This window comes from Centruroides sculpturatus, unplaced genomic scaffold (assembly GCF_000671375.1).
Source record: "Centruroides sculpturatus isolate CEXI.00-Female unplaced genomic scaffold, Cexi_2.0 scaffold370, whole genome shotgun sequence".
NCBI classification, from domain to species: Eukaryota; Metazoa; Arthropoda; class Arachnida; order Scorpiones; family Buthidae; genus Centruroides; species Centruroides sculpturatus.
Window position 1 is genome coordinate 3,425 of NW_019384564.1, and position 16,907 is coordinate 20,331.

The following is a 16,907-nucleotide window of genomic DNA, read 5'->3' on the forward strand; positions in this document are numbered from 1 at the left end:
TTGTTGCAATTAAATTATTTTCAAAAAGTAAACGCTCATAATACACTACTACATCTTTTAGCTGCTGCNTGTGTGTGTGTGTGTGTGTGTGAGACTGTGTGACTGTAGACACAATCTAATGCAGCTCAGTAAAACATGAAATTACTTGTAATGTATTAAAAGGTTGGTTCCTAATTTCATGTCTGTAAAATCTGATAGAAATCTTTATTCTAATATTAAAAAAAATATGAAAAATGAGATAATTCTATATCCATTACAGCAAACTATAAAAAACTTGATGCAATTAACATGAATTTACTTATAATGTATATTAATTTTTTACTTTATCATCCACATTATATTGAATCTTTTTCTTGCACATTTTTACTGCTTATAATAACTCACTTATGGAACTTAATTGCTAAACCATATGAAAAACAAAAATGAAACTTTTAATATAGCAGGGAATTAAATTACCATAAAACAAATGGTTTGGACAAATCTTCAGTAGCCATGCTTGGGTTCAGATCAGTTCTGATTCATAGCATAAAGATGAATATTGAAGGTAGTGAGAAACATAACCTAATTCTCAGCCAAATATTAAAAGTTTTGTTTTAAGTCTGGTTATTCAATTTTTAACTTTTCTATCTTCAAACCTTATATTTGTAAAAGATTGAATAAATCATTTTATGAATTAATAAAATTAAATAACTGCAAAAATATTACTAATTTAATAAAAGTAATTAAAGTTTCATAGAACAATAATTTTCACAATTTTATTTATATTATTTCATTATGGAAAACCATTCTAGTGAGTAGGAAATTAAATGATATGAAAAAGTTTCACCAAATTTAATTTATTTCTTACAGCTGCACAAATTGTCAATTAGAACTCTGTTGTTTTGAACTCAGCACAACCAAAGAAGAAGGTCGACAGTTTTTATTTGGTGCTAGGTTGCCTTCAGAACGTCAGGAATGGTTAAAATATATTTATAAAGCAATGTCACCTCTCTCCTGCCACATAGAAGAATGGTTTATTGATTTTAAGCATGCAGGTTTTGTATATCTGAAAGAGGGCACTGCTGGTCATTGGCAGACAGCATGGATTGTGCTTAAAGGACGTAATTTACTAGTTAGCCAGCTTGAAATAAATGTAATAGAAGTAGTTGATTTAAGAAAATCCATGGGTGTAGGTAAGAAAATAAAGAAACCATTTAAAATGATTTATTTTAAATTTTAGTACAAGTAAAATACTAAATAATTATCATAGATAATTACACATCATTGTGAATCCACATCATTGCATAATATTAAGAATATTAAACATTATCAGCATTAAAATCTTTCTATTTACTTGTTTTTAAGGTTAGGCATTTATTATCATTATTATTACAGTAAAAGCTCAATAAAATGGACTTCATGTTATTACAGAGCTGATTTTGGTCTGGCCAAAAGTATAGGCAAATTATAAGAACACTCATTTGTGTAACAGGTTCCTGCTACCACAGACTATTTTTCAGGTGTGCAGATCACTGTTATTATGCCCTTTTATTTCATCATAGTCATCATTTTATTTACTTTATTTACAAAAAATAATATAAAAGTCATTTCATAATAATTTTTTAGCATAGATTTTTACATTACTTTTAGTTTTTGTTTCATTTTCTGATTGACTATTTTTGTTCAGTTTTGGCTTCATTTTCTCTATGAGTGATGAGCATTAGATTTGTTTTGTAAAGCAAAGCCACAGATCATAAAAGAAAAGAAAAAGCTTTAGATTTAACACAAAAAATAGATATAATTTATCAGATTGAAGATTGAAAATCTTAAGCTGAAGTTGGTAAAGAAATGTCTTTGAATAAGCAGACAATTTCAGATATTTGGAAAACAAGAGAAAAACTAAACTGACTTTTCTTAAAACAATTCTTTAAAAAAAATGAATAAAAGTATTATTTTAATAAGTTTAATAAAAATCTAGTTTATACACTTTACAACTGAAACTTTGTCTATTATGTAATTGACTTTTATCCACACTATTGATATAGGCCTACAGTAATGTACTACAGATCAATATTACTATATACAATAGAATCCCCTTATATTCATGATAACAGATCTGCTGAAATGAATTGGTGTCTTGGCCTGGAGAAAACATCTGAAAACTGCATATGTGTTTTCCAGGTCTATTATCAAGATTTGTTCTAACATGATTCTACTGTATAGTAATGGACTCTTTAATATAGCAGACAAGTCTGTAACAAGTAATCACAATAAAACAGACTTTCATTACAATGGACCAATGTCTTCAGTCCCATGATAGTCCAAATTCAAGCTTTTACTGTATTATATTGGGTTGAATGGAAAGTTTCTGCATTTTTGAGAAAAAAACACAAGATGATTTTAAAATAATATCAGGTAACCAAATAAATAAATGTCATTTTTGAAATGTGAATAAGATGCTTATATTTTTTGTCTAAAGTAATTTTATTTATAAAGATATTCACCTTCACATTCATTATACTTTCTCAACAGGAGGGCAGTTTGAAAATGCCTTTATATATATATATATATGATTTGAATGACTCCAAAAAAATCTTAGTGTTTGGTGGACTTCGAGGAATATTGTTCATCCTGAGTACTTGAATGTTGGTCGAACCCTCACAGCAGATTTGTACATTGAGCAGCTACAAAGAGTATGTGGCAGATTAAGGTTAAAACATCTGTCTTTGGCGACTCATTAAGGTGTTTGTTTTTACAAGAAAACACTCGCACACACATTGCAGAAATTAAAGAAACAAAATAATACATTTGGGATAGGAACTTTTACCTCATCCTTCCTATTCTGCTGACTTATCTCTATTGGATTATCACATTTTTTAACTTTGGATAATCATATGCATGGAAAACAATTTACAAATCATGCAACTACTAATAATAATAATAATAATAATCTTTATTTGTTGTAAAAGGCTTTCGCCTGTTACAAGGGCGTTTTCTTTTGAAAAACGCGTATTAATTTAACATCTCATATATTCTGTTCTCATCAACACTGATATATTCTATTTACTAATCTATAATTTACATTAACATTTTTTTTTTTTCCACAATTATCATTTAATAAATTGTTTAACATAGTTATATAACATGTAAATCGTGTTAGTATTAGCTCTGTCAAAAATCTTAAACATTTCCCTTTCACTATTACATTTAGCCAGCGGTCCCATCTGGAGCCTTTGTAATTTATCTTTTTCATTACAGCATTCACATATAATATGAACTCTAGATAACATTTTGGTACATTTTGGACATTTAGTTTGGGTATAGTCTATATATTTATCATTTATAATTATTCCATTTTTATTTAGCCTAATCTGTATAAAATACTTTTTGATGTTAAATAAGTTTTTCATGTTAAATCATGCAACTATAAAAGAGGAAATAACTCATTTTTAATGCTAAAAATGGTATTTTCAAACTGTGAAACCATTGAGAAAATGTACCTAAATTTGAAGGTGACTATTTTGATGAATAAAATTATTTTAAACAAAAAATACAAGTATTTTTATTCACATTTCAAAAAACAACATTATTTATTTGATTATCTGATATATTCATTATCAAAAATGTTATTTTCATCATTTGTAATTATCTTCTTCTAACATTCCACAAATTTATTGATTTCATTTGCATAAAACACTTTTTGGATTTGATTCAAAAATTGGTTATATATCTGATAAAATGGTAAGGATAGTAAGTACAGTGAAGTTCTAATATATGATTTTTCTTTATTTTAATTCATAAAAATACAAACTGAAACTGAATACAAATGAAGAAAGCTGTATAGTAGACATGTTATATTTTTTTATTTAAAATTTTACATAATATAATATATTTTAAATTATAAAAAATCAAAATGAAGTAATAGAAAGTCATAAATTATTAATATATACACTATGTATATTAGTTGAAATGAAATCAAAAATTATTTATTAATGATATTTTAAAAAATGCTTGTTTATAGTCAAGTTAACAAATACTAATCAAGGATGCCCATCAGTATCATCAAGTGGTCCGTTATTTCATATAGACTTGCCTCAAAAAGCTTTTTATATACAAGGATATTGGCCTATCCATACAGAATCATGGTATCAAGTGATACATCAAGCTTGGACTTTACCATCGGAAAGTTATTTAACTGATCATTATATGACACAAGAAAATGTTCCTGTAATAATAGATAAGTGCCTGAATTTCATAAGTACACATGGTTAGTACAGACTTTTCATAATTGTTAAATTTTTTTTTTTTTAATTAAAATTAATTATCATAACTTTTTATTAACAATTGCAAATCATTTTTAAAAGAAATACTATAAACTAATACAAACTGCATCAATTCATTTTGGCTTCAGTAGCCTAAAATAGATAAAATTATGATCAATTATAAGAAAAAAAATGTTAATTGTAATTTATCTGTTATCTAAACATATTTCTAAAAAGTTTATGCAATGTATAATTTTAAATATTTTCAGGGACTACAGTACAAGGAATATATAGGATTGCTGGTTCTTCATCAAAAGTGAGAAAATTATTAGAATGTCTCAGACAAAGTAAGTTTACTTAATAAATAATAAAGTAATTAAAAAGTATTGCGACATTAACTTAATAAATAATAAAGTAATTAAAAAGTATTGCGACATTAACTTTCTATACTTGAACATATATATACAATGAACTCTTTTTAATTCTAACACCAGAAAATCAAGAAAATTTTCAGTTGTCTGTTTTTGAAAATTAAACTAGTTTTCTGCAAGTTTATAGGTTAAACAGTATTCCACATTGTTTGGAAATACTACATTTTCTCATTATCTTTTCTAATCACTTGAAAATTTGAATAAAGTATTAATTTTTGCACTTTTCATGCTTAGACATGGTAAAAATACAGCTAAAACAATTCTACTGTCTAGTCTCAAATGTCATTAAAATTGTGAAACACAAAACAATTTTACTCAAATCCCAAAATTTTACAGAATACATGCATTTTGCAAAATTCCTGAAACCCACATATTCTTTAAACCAGTAGACCACGTGCTGTTTTTCTTTTCAAGTTTCATATTTGAAGTAGATGTACTAGCTTTCACATAAGCATTTGTTATGCTAATTAAAATATGAAAGTCAAATGGGATAACTGTAAGTTCAAATTATCCAATAATTTAAATTGTATGCATATCTAATTAATGATTTTTTTAATATAAATTGATAGAACAACAAAATTTCTTGGATGGATGATTTATTTTTGTTATGTTTCTTTTTAAATTAAATAAGTTTCACTGTTTGAATAAGTTCTTCATAAATAATTCTAGAAAAATTAAATTAACATATTTAAAATCCTAAAACTGAATGTAATGAAGTTTTAATAAGAAGTAATCATTCTATTGATAAGACCTGTAGTTTATTTAAATTTATATTTAATGAAAAATCAAGCATGATTTTGAAAGCATTTTTCTGTTTTTAATCATTTTTCATTTTAAAAGTTTCATATACATTTCATATTTTTCAAATATAATTTTGTTAGCAAAGTTCTTTGATTATGTATTGTTGCTATTAATTAATGCATCTAAATAGCTTTATTTTTTATATTTAATGGTTCTTAATTGGCATTATTATACTTTTGAAAAATAATAAAATAAAATTATCTTAATGAATTAAATATTTTTTCATATTTAATTCATTAAGATGATTTTTCTTTTTTCTATGTGTTGTTGAAGCAGAGCATTAGTGAAGCTTCTTCTATGAGGCTTACAGAATCATGTTTGTTCTCAAAATCTGTTTGATAGATTTTGATTAAACTTTGACATTTTTCATCAATTGTGATGTAGAATCCAAAAAATGCAATAAAAAATTGGGTCCAATTGGATCCAAAAAATGCAATAAAAAAAATAAAAAATGACTTCATTTTCGAGATATAAGGTCATTTCACAAGCACACACAACAAAGTGATATCACACAAATCATGTGAAATGTTTTACAGTCATTAGCATGTCTTGTAAGGGCTTATAGAATCAAGTTCATTTCAAAATTTAATGGATTGATTTTGATAAAACTTTGCCATTTTCCATTAATTGAGACAAGGAATCCAGAAATGCAATGTGGGTCCATTTAAATGAAAGAAGTCCAGCAACAAATCGCTTAACTTTCCTGGCAACATTTAAAATTCTGGTGGTGCTATCTGTTAGAATATTTCATTTAAAAAACTGTTTACATTTTTAATTATTATAAAATGCAAAAAGATTAATTTTGAGAGTAGGGATAGGTTTTATAAAAAATTATAAATGCTAATAATGAGTAAAATCATCATTAAGTTCAATCCTGCTCAAGATATGACACATGACCACCCTTTATCTCCCCACTCTGTTGACCTTAAACACCAAAATTTAATAGCATGATTCTCTCTGATACACAAACCTTCCTGCAAAATTTTAAACATTTTTGAAAGCACAGGTGTTATTAAGCTTCAAAGAGAGTAAACAAACTTGTGCCACACGCAAACATTAACATCCATACAAAGAGAAAAAACTTTGAATTGTTTTGCATTTCCCAATGTTTCATGGTCTCCTAAGTCCAAATATGTAAAAATCTTGTTTTTTGACTGATCACCATACTTTCTCTCTGTTATCTATAACAGAGTCAGGAAAGTAAAAATAGGAGTCAATGACTTTGTTTTTAATATTACAGTATTAGTATATATCCTTGCTCTCTGATGCAACGAGTGCACCTAACAGAATTTAGGCCTAGGGGTCAAAAATAAAAACAGTATTACGTGTGCCTAATGGAAAATAGGTGTGAAAAACAAACAAAACACAAGAACAAAGCAATCACCATTAATTGCTTTGTTCTTGGATCATCTCTCCATATCTGGCCATTGCATGGATTATGTCTGCCATGGCCTGCAGATACAAGGATAGTTTTTTTTGTAGCAGCAAGTGCAAAATTTACCTGTCTGCATCTGTCAAGTACTGTACAAGGATTGCCTCTTCTGTGCCTAACAGGTGCAGGGATCACTTCTTTCTCTCTGATTTTGCCTCAATTCTATTGCAATATGACAAAGTCATGGAATGTTCTAATATTATAGCTAAAATTCAATAAATTTCATAAAAGCTGTTCTAGTTACAGCATTTGGCACTTGTACCAAACTGATATGGTTATTACAAAAATGCAATTAGCATAACATTGCATTTTCATAACATCCATAATAGTAATCCCATTTCAATTGAAAACAATTTTATCACATTGTTTTCAACTGAATAACTTTTCTTATTCTAACATTAAATCACTTTGTTATAAATTTGGTAATCTTTTTTATTTTTTGTAAAATAAATATTTATCTTCTCTTTAAAACAGACGCATGGAATGTCCATATAAAATCAGATGAATATTCTCCACATGATGTGACAAGTGTTCTAAAAAGATTTCTAAGAGAATTGCCAGAATGCATAATGAAAGAAAAATTATATCTTCTATGGGTCAGAGCTAGTGGTAAGTTATCAATTTGTCTTATGTGATTATAAAATTAGTTATATTCTATACAGTCAATTGCACTATCAAATTTATTTTAGAAATAGATCATCGGGATGAGAGGTTAGAAACATACAAATCATTGTTAAAACAATTACCTGATGAACACTACCAAACCCTCAAAAAATTAATAGGACATTTATTTAGGTTTGTTTTAAATAAATATTTTATTTATTTTTTTATATTTTATTTTGTTTTTTATTTTCTAATATTCCTATGTTGTCCAAATATTTTTGATATAGTATCAGGGAACATGAAGATAAAAATATGATGCCTTCAATGAATTTAGCACCTATTTTTGGTCCTACTTTGTTATATAGTAATTTGGGCAATTCTCATGGATTTAATCAAACTAATGCCATGATGGATGTTGTTTCAGATTTCATTACACATTATACTTGGCTTTTTGAGGTCTGTTTTGGTAGTTTTATGTTTTTAAATTTTATTTTATTTTGTATTAGATGTTAAAAACAATGACTGCAAGAAGAAATAATTTGCATTATAACAGAATTCATTTTAATAGTTTTAATCTAGGAATTAAAGAAGTAATAGTTTTTTGTTCATGCAATAAATTCAATTTAATAGATTGATCCTAGAGAATTAGAAAAGGAGAAGGCAATTCAACAAGCTTTACAGCTTTTAAGAGAAGCAAAAATTGCTCAGGTATTATTTATATTTATGAAGAAAAACATATAATAAGATTTTCTGTAATGATGAAAATGTTAAATTGATTATTTTGATACTCAGCGTCCTGCTGGTGATATTTTAGTTGGTGTGTATATTTATAACAAAGAATGGGGAAAATGTTTGAATGTCAGGGTAAGTAATATCTGCATAATAAATCTTTACCTGTATGAAATGAATTGTTAATATCATGTTTATGAATTTAACATAATCATTTATTTGGCATAAATAGTCAATTTAATTTAGGTTTTTTTTAAATATCATACACAAATTTTCTGATACAAATATAAACATCAGTTAACCCAATTTCTTCCAGAACCTTCTAAATAATTAATTTAATTATAATTATTAAATTTATCAAGAGATGGTGCCTAATGCCTATCTCTAATCTTGCAGTTTGGCATTAAATTTTCTAATTGAATCAATTTAGGTCATATTTCAAATTGAAGAAATTAAGAATTTAAATATAAAACGTAATTTTTCTATAAGAATATTTTATATTTGAGAGTTTGTGTTATTACTATTGTTGTATTTGCATAAACATATTCAAAATAGCATATTTTTTAAAAAGTAATGATTAACAGCTCAGCACACTTCATACCAGTATTATTCTGAAACCATTAAAAAGAAAATAGTATAGAATAATATTTCTGTGCTGTTTCCATTTTCAAAGTAACTATTATTTTATTTAATTACAGAAAAACAAAAGAAAATGTAATTAAATAAAATAATAATTATTTAAAATATACTTCTCTATACAGATGATCTAAGAAATTTTTGTGTATATTTCTTGTATATTAAAATACATCAAGTAAAGTAGATTATTGCTTGTCATATATTTCATTAGCTTAAACAGTTTTATTCTTGTCATAACTTGGTGAATTTATTGACAAGTGTCAATAAATTCACCAAGTTGTGACATTGAACCAAGCAAAACAAGAAGAAGAAAACACAGTTTCGACAAATAAATAAAACCAGTTTTATTCTTATTGATGCAGAGCATTAGCAAAGCCTCTTTTATTTGGCTTACAGAATTGTGCTCATTCTCAAAATACATTTGATCAATTCTGATTAAACTTTGCCATTTTCCATTGATTGCAATGAGGAATCCAAAAATATAATAAAAAAATGGGGGTCCATGGCTTTGTTTTTGAAATATAAGGTTGTTGCATAACTTTGTCGTGCAATGTTCCACAGTCACTAGCATGCTTTCTATGGGCTTTTAGAATTGAATTCGTTCTCAAAATTTAATGGGTCAATTTTGATAAAACTTTGCTATTTATCTCTAATTATGATGAGTAACCAAACATGTAATAAGAGTTCATTTAATTGTAAAAAAATAGGAGTCTGTGACTTCATTTTTAATATACGGAGGTATTAAAGTGACAATATTTGTGCTCTCTAATGCAACTAAATGCACTTAAGAGAATTTAGGCCTATGGTCAAAAATGAAAAAAGCATTGCTTGTGCATAATGAAAAATAGGTGCAAAAAATGAACAAAACACAAGAAGAAAGCAATCAATGGCAATTGCTTTGTTCTTGGATTGCGTCTCTGTGTCAACAAATGCAAGGATCACATCCCATAGTTGGCAGGTAAAAGGATCATCTCTTTTATGGTGGAAAGTGCAAAGTTTATCTGTCCACATCCATCAGGTACTGTACAAGGAATGCCTCTTCTGTGCCTAACAGGTGCAGGGATCATTTGCCTTTTTGGCTCTGCCTCAATTCTATCGCAATACGACAAAGTCATGCAATATCCTAGTAGGTTCCATATCTAAAGAAACATAGATGTAACATGTACAATTATTTTAAACAAAAGTTTTTCTAAAATTAAATTTAACAATTTTTAAAATCTAAGACAAATTTTTCCCCATGTATATGTAACTGTTTTTACATATACATGGGAAAAAATCATAANGTCAAAATTCAGAAACAAACTGTTAAAGAGTGAGTGAAAAAGAACTCCGATAGAAAAAATTCTCCTAGTGAGAATTAGATCGGAGGTCACCATTGGTGATAACAATTAGATGGGAAAGTTGACACATAGGTGTCAAGAATGCACTGTTATTGTCAACAAAAGTAAAAATATTAGACTTGGAATAGTAGAAATTAAATTAAATAATAAGAAATAAATGAATGAGTAAATAAATAAATACATTATAAGTATTAATGAATTAAAAAAAAGGAAAAAAGTATACAGAAGGGAATCGCACTCAAGCGTACAAGTCAGGAGTGTACCAATCAGCCACAGGACACTCAAGCAGAAGTATACAAAATACTTATATATAAAGTGCTAAAAAAAACTTTAAGTTCGTTTTTCTCAAATATATTTGAGTGTTGCATTTTAGTATTTTACAGGTAGTACACTCACATGGTGTACTACCTCTACACCAAAGATCATCAAAATCCGTTTCCCCAAAGCCGTAGGGTCTCCTTGTCAGATGTGATTTTTTGTTACTCCTTTAGCTGCTTGAGTCTTCTTGATTATACAGTATCTTTCTTGGATAAGATTGAACTTCAGCCTACTGTAGACCTGTTCAAACCATACTGCCCAGCGACATCAGACATCTTCTGCTCACTCTCTACCTTTGCTATTATACTCTCACCTTTTGAAAATAAAAACCAATGCGAGTGCTTGACTGACAGTCTCGCGAATACTATAAAAGAATTGTTTCTAAACAAACATAAAAATCTTTTGCAAAAGTGTTCATTATCCAATTTGTTTGTTAACCAATCACCCACTGTATATAAATTTTCTTTCATTTAAATAAAAAAACTAAAGTAAATTTAAAATGCAGGAGTTGGAGTCGACACATTTTTTCCGACTCCAACTCCACAGCCCTGCTCAACTATACATACAGTATATATTGATACAATATGTATTTATGTAAAAATGCCAAAATTTGTCTAATCTGATTTTTGCATCTGAGAGTAATATAATTTTTAGGAAAATCGGTGAAAAAAACTTCGACAACTTTGGATTTCAGAATGCTTTTTGTGTAAGTATCTGCAATGGAGTTTCTAAGAAAAGCCATTATGAGCTTGCTGCAGTCATCGTGTTTGTGTATTGATAAATAAATATGTTGGTTGTCTTTATTTTTCGTGTATTCAGTGTACCGTATTGAACAAAATGGTTATGCGGCTCATGCTTGTCATTTTCGCAGTTATGTGGCCTGCTGTGAAAAAAGTTTGGTGACCCCTGATCTAAATCATTATTGTTAATTTTATGTTCTTGAAAAACATACATTTTTCAAGTTTGTTAACTATTGATACAATCTGAAAAATACTTTTATTGTACTAAAATACAGTATATTTCAGGTGATCATAATTAAAGTGCTTCTATACAGCACTCACTGGAGAGACATCTAACAGTTCAAATACAACCAAATCTGGTACGATGCATTTCAAAACATGGGGGATATTTCTTTAAAAAATATTGGCACCAAAACTCCCTACTGTGGCACTTTAGGCACTGCAAGGAACAGACATTTTATTTGTATAAGATGTGCATGCTATAAAGAGACTTTGGCAATGGAGGAAATATTGTTCAATCTGATCTCCATTCTGTAGGTATATGTTCAACAGCCAACAATCCTCTGTGATACTTCTCACATGCATTATGATACTGTGTTTCAAGGCTGCCAAATTGCAACAAATCCTTGATAAACTAGAGCAGTTTCTCAATGGGGGTGATATCGCCTCCCATTTTGGGGGGTGATTAGTAACAATTTATATTTTGGGGGTGAAAAACAATTTTCTATGCGATATAGTAAAACATTATATTAAGAATAATTAGATATTTTATTCGTTATATCTTACAATAATTAAACAAATAACATTATACTAGTGACTAATCTATTCAATGCAATATGAATTTGGCATTAGCCTTAGTCCTCGGCATCAGAATTTTGAAGCTTGCAGTGGGAATTCACAGTGTATAATGCTTAATTTTAATTTTGTTAATTATATCAAAATCTAATACATACTCTGAGTAAATAAATGTTTAATTTTTTACAAAGTATATAATTATCAAATAAACTAATAAACTCAACAAAATTTTTTTGAAGTGAAGTAAACTCAACTCCCAGACATTGATCATTTAGTTCAAGGAAATTAATTCTCTTCAGAGCTTGTCGAGTCAGTAGTCCTCAGCATAAATTTTTATGACAGTGAAATTCTTGAAGTGTAGCTGCAGCATTGCCATTCTTTTTAATGAAAATGTCTTCAAAATATCCTGAAATGTAATCACAGTAGATTTAGTTGCATTAGGACTGCTAAATATCTCTAAATAGTGTTAAATAAGGTATGTTAATTATGATCCTGTGTGTGTGTGTGTGTGTGTGTGTGTGAGACTGTGTGACTGTAGACACAATCTAATGCAGCTCAGTAAAACATGAAATTACTTGTAATGTATTAAAAGGTTGGTTCCTAATTTCATGTCTGTAAAATCTGATAGAAATCTTTATTCTAACATTAAAAAAAATATGAAAAATGAGATAATTCTATATCCATTACAGCAAACTATAAAAAACTTGATGCAATTAACATGAATTTACTTATAATGTATATTAATTTTTTACTTTATCATCCACATTATATTGAATCTTTTTCTTGCACATTTTTACTGCTTATAATAACTCACTTATGGAACTTAATTGCTAAACCATATGAAAAACAAAAATGAAACTTTTAATATAGCAGGGAATTAAATTACCATAAAACAAATGGTTTGGACAAATCTTCAGTAGCCATGCTTGGGTTCAGATCAGTTCTGATTCATAGCATAAAGATGAATATTGAAGGTAGTGAGAAACATAACCTAATTCTCAGCCAAATATTAAAAGTTTTGTTTTAAGTCTGGTTATTCAATTTTTAACTTTTCTATCTTCAAACCTTATATTTGTAAAAGATTGAATAAATCATTTTATGAATTAATAAAATTAAATAACTGCAAAAATATTACTAATTTAATAAAAGTAATTAAAGTTTCATAGAACAATAATTTTCACAATTTTATTTATATTATTTCATTATGGAAAACCATTCTAGTGAGTAGGAAATTAAATGATATGAAAAAGTTTCACCAAATTTAATTTATTTCTTACAGCTGCACAAATTGTCAATTAGAACTCTGTTGTTTTGAACTCAGCACAACCAAAGAAGAAGGTCGACAGTTTTTATTTGGTGCTAGGTTGCCTTCAGAACGTCAGGAATGGTTAAAATATATTTATAAAGCAATGTCACCTCTCTCCTGCCACATAGAAGAATGGTTTATTGATTTTAAGCATGCAGGTTTTGTATATCTGAAAGAGGGCACTGCTGGTCATTGGCAGACAGCATGGATTGTGCTTAAAGGACGTAATTTACTAGTTAGCCAGCTTGAAATAAATGTAATAGAAGTAGTTGATTTAAGAAAATCCATGGGTGTAGGTAAGAAAATAAAGAAACCATTTAAAATGATTTATTTTAAATTTTAGTACAAGTAAAATACTAAATAATTATCATAGATAATTACACATCATTGTGAATCCACATCATTGCATAATATTAAGAATATTAAACATTATCAGCATTAAAATCTTTCTATTTACTTGTTTTTAAGGTTAGGCATTTATTATCATTATTATTACAGTAAAAGCTCAATAAAATGGACTTCATGTTATTACAGAGCTGATTTTGGTCTGGCCAAAAGTATAGGCAAATTATAAGAACACTCATTTGTGTAACAGGTTCCTGCTACCACAGACTATTTTTCAGGTGTGCAGATCACTGTTATTATGCCCTTTTATTTCATCATAGTCATCATTTTATTTACTTTATTTACAAAAAATAATATAAAAGTCATTTCATAATAATTTTTTAGCATAGATTTTTACATTACTTTTAGTTTTTGTTTCATTTTCTGATTGACTATTTTTGTTCAGTTTTGGCTTCATTTTCTCTATGAGTGATGAGCATTAGATTTGTTTTGTAAAGCAAAGCCACAGATCATAAAAGAAAAGAAAAAGCTTTAGATTTAACACAAAAAATAGATATAATTTATCAGATTGAAGATTGAAAATCTTAAGCTGAAGTTGGTAAAGAAATGTCTTTGAATAAGCAGACAATTTCAGATATTTGGAAAACAAGAGAAAAACTAAACTGACTTTTCTTAAAACAATTCTTTAAAAAAAATGAATAAAAGTATTATTTTAATAAGTTTAATAAAAATCTAGTTTATACACTTTACAACTGAAACTTTGTCTATTATGTAATTGACTTTTATCCACACTATTGATATAGGCCTACAGTAATGTACTACAGATCAATATTACTATATACAATAGAATCCCCTTATATTCATGATAACAGATCTGCTGAAATGAATTGGTGTCTTGGCCTGGAGAAAACATCTGAAAACTGCATATGTGTTTTCCAGGTCTATTATCAAGATTTGTTCTAACATGATTCTACTGTATAGTAATGGACTCTTTAATATAGCAGACAAGTCTGTAACAAGTAATCACAATAAAACAGACTTTCATTACAATGGACCAATGTCTTCAGTCCCATGATAGTCCAAATTCAAGCTTTTACTGTATTATATTGGGTTGAATGGAAAGTTTCTGCATTTTTGAGAAAAAAACACAAGATGATTTTAAAATAATATCAGGTAACCAAATAAATAAATGTCATTTTTGAAATGTGAATAAGATGCTTATATTTTTTGTCTAAAGTAATTTTATTTATAAACATATTCACCTTCACATTCATTATACTTTCTCAACAGGAGGGCAGTTTGAAAATGCCTTTATATATATATATATATGATTTGAATGACTCCAAAAAAATCTTAGTGTTTGGTGGACTTCGAGGAATATTGTTCATCCTGAGTACTTGAATGTTGGTCGAACCCTCACAGCAGATTTGTACATTGAGCAGCTACAAAGAGTATGTGGCAGATTAAGGTTAAAACAGCTGTCTTTGGCGACTCATTAAGGTGTTTGTTTTTACAAGAAAACACTCGCACACACATTGCAGAAATTAAAGAAACAAAATAATACATTTGGGATAGGAACTTTTACCTCATCCTTCCTATTCTGCTGACTTATCTCTATTGGATTATCACATTTTTTAACTTTGGATAATCATATGCATGGAAAACAATTTACAAATCATGCAACTAATAATAATAATAATAATAATCTTTATTTGTTGTAAAAGGCTTTCGCCTGTTACAAGGGCGTTTTCTTTTGAAAAACGCGTATTAATTTAACATCTCATATATTCTGTTCTCATCAACACTGATATATTCTATTTACTAATCTATAATTTACATTAACATTTTTTTTTTTTCCACAATTATCATTTAATAAATTGTTTAACATAGTTATATAACATGTAAATCGTGTTAGTATTAGCTCTGTCAAAAATCTTAAACATTTCCCTTTCACTATTACATTTAGCCAGCGGTCCCATCTGGAGCCTTTGTAATTTATCTTTTTCATTACAGCATTCACATATAATATGAACTCTAGATAACATTTTGGTACATTTTGGACATTTAGTTTGGGTATAGTCTATATATTTATCATTTATAATTATTCCATTTTTATTTAGCCTAATCTGTATAAAATACTTTTTGATGTTAAATAAGTTTTTCATGTTAAATCATGCAACTATAAAAGAGGAAATAACTCATTTTTAATGCTAAAAATGGTATTTTCAAACTGTGAAACCATTGAGAAAATGTACCTAAATTTGAAGGTGACTATTTTGATGAATAAAATTATTTTAAACAAAAAATACAAGTATTTTTATTCACATTTCAAAAAACAACATTATTTATTTGATTATCTGATATATTCATTATCAAAAATGTTATTTTCATCATTTGTAATTATCTTCTTCTAACATTCCACAAATTTATTGATTTCATTTGCATAAAACACTTTTTGGATTTGATTCAAAAATTGGTTATATATCTGATAAAATGGTAAGGATAGTAAGTACAGTGAAGTTCTAATATATGATTTTTCTTTATTTTAATTCATAAAAATACAAACTGAAACTGAATACAAATGAAGAAAGCTGTATAGTAGACATGTTATATTTTTTTATTTAAAATTTTACATAATATAATATATTTTAAATTATAAAAAATCAAAATGAAGTAATAGAAAGTCATAAATTATTAATATATACACTATGTATATTAGTTGAAATGAAATCAAAAATTATTTATTAATGATATTTTAAAAAATGCTTGTTTATAGTCAAGTTAACAAATACTAATCAAGGATGCCCATCAGTATCATCAAGTGGTCCGTTATTTCATATAGACTTGCCTCAAAAAGCTTTTTATATACAAGGATATTGGCCTATCCATACAGAATCATGGTATCAAGTGATACATCAAGCTTGGACTTTACCATCGGAAAGTTATTTAACTGATCATTATATGACACAAGAAAATGTTCCTGTAATAATAGATAAGTGCCTGAATTTCATAAGTACACATGGTTAGTACAGACTTTTCATAATTGTTAAATTTTTTTTTTTTTTTAATTAAAATTAATTATCATAACTTTTTATTAACAATTGCAAATCATTTTTAAAAGAAATACTATAAACTAATACAAACTGCATCAATTCATTTTGGCTTCAGTAGCCTAAAATAGATAAAATTA

At 27.5% G+C, this 16,907-nt stretch overlaps 2 protein-coding genes across 2 annotated transcripts in view; both read left to right on the top strand.

The window, feature by feature from the left end:
* The first annotated feature begins 252 nt into the window (after positions 1-252).
* The window catches only part of LOC111624009 (arf-GAP with Rho-GAP domain, ANK repeat and PH domain-containing protein 1-like), a 34,939-nt gene continuing 18,284 nt past the window's right edge, over positions 253-16,907 (top strand). The window contains exons 1-8 of the mRNA XM_023366776.1: positions 253-1,172; positions 4,001-4,246; positions 4,511-4,588; positions 7,380-7,514; positions 7,595-7,700; positions 7,796-7,964; positions 8,139-8,216; positions 8,301-8,372. Of these exons, the coding sequence (XP_023222544.1) occupies positions 980-1,172; positions 4,001-4,246; positions 4,511-4,588; positions 7,380-7,514; positions 7,595-7,700; positions 7,796-7,964; positions 8,139-8,216; positions 8,301-8,372 (1,077 nt within the window). The 5' untranslated portion in view covers positions 253-979. The remainder of the gene's footprint in view (positions 1,173-4,000; positions 4,247-4,510; positions 4,589-7,379; positions 7,515-7,594; positions 7,701-7,795; positions 7,965-8,138; positions 8,217-8,300; positions 8,373-16,907) is intronic.
* On the top strand, positions 11,146-16,775 carry LOC111624010. The gene is made up of 2 exons (XM_023366777.1): positions 11,146-13,668; positions 16,494-16,775. The coding sequence occupies exons 1-2, from the start codon at positions 13,476-13,478 to the stop codon at positions 16,742-16,744; spliced, it is 444 nt and encodes a 147-aa protein (XP_023222545.1). The 5' UTR covers positions 11,146-13,475; the 3' UTR covers positions 16,745-16,775.

Excerpts from the sequence above, each read along its gene's own strand:
- LOC111624010 (XM_023366777.1), top strand. The coding sequence starts at position 13,476 with ATGTCACCTCTCTCCTGCCACATAGAAGAATGGTTTATTGATTTTAAG. Across the intron at positions 13,669-16,493 it reads AAGAAAATCCATGGGTGTAG|TCAAGTTAACAAATACTAAT; the intron begins GTAAGAAAATAA and ends GCTTGTTTATAG.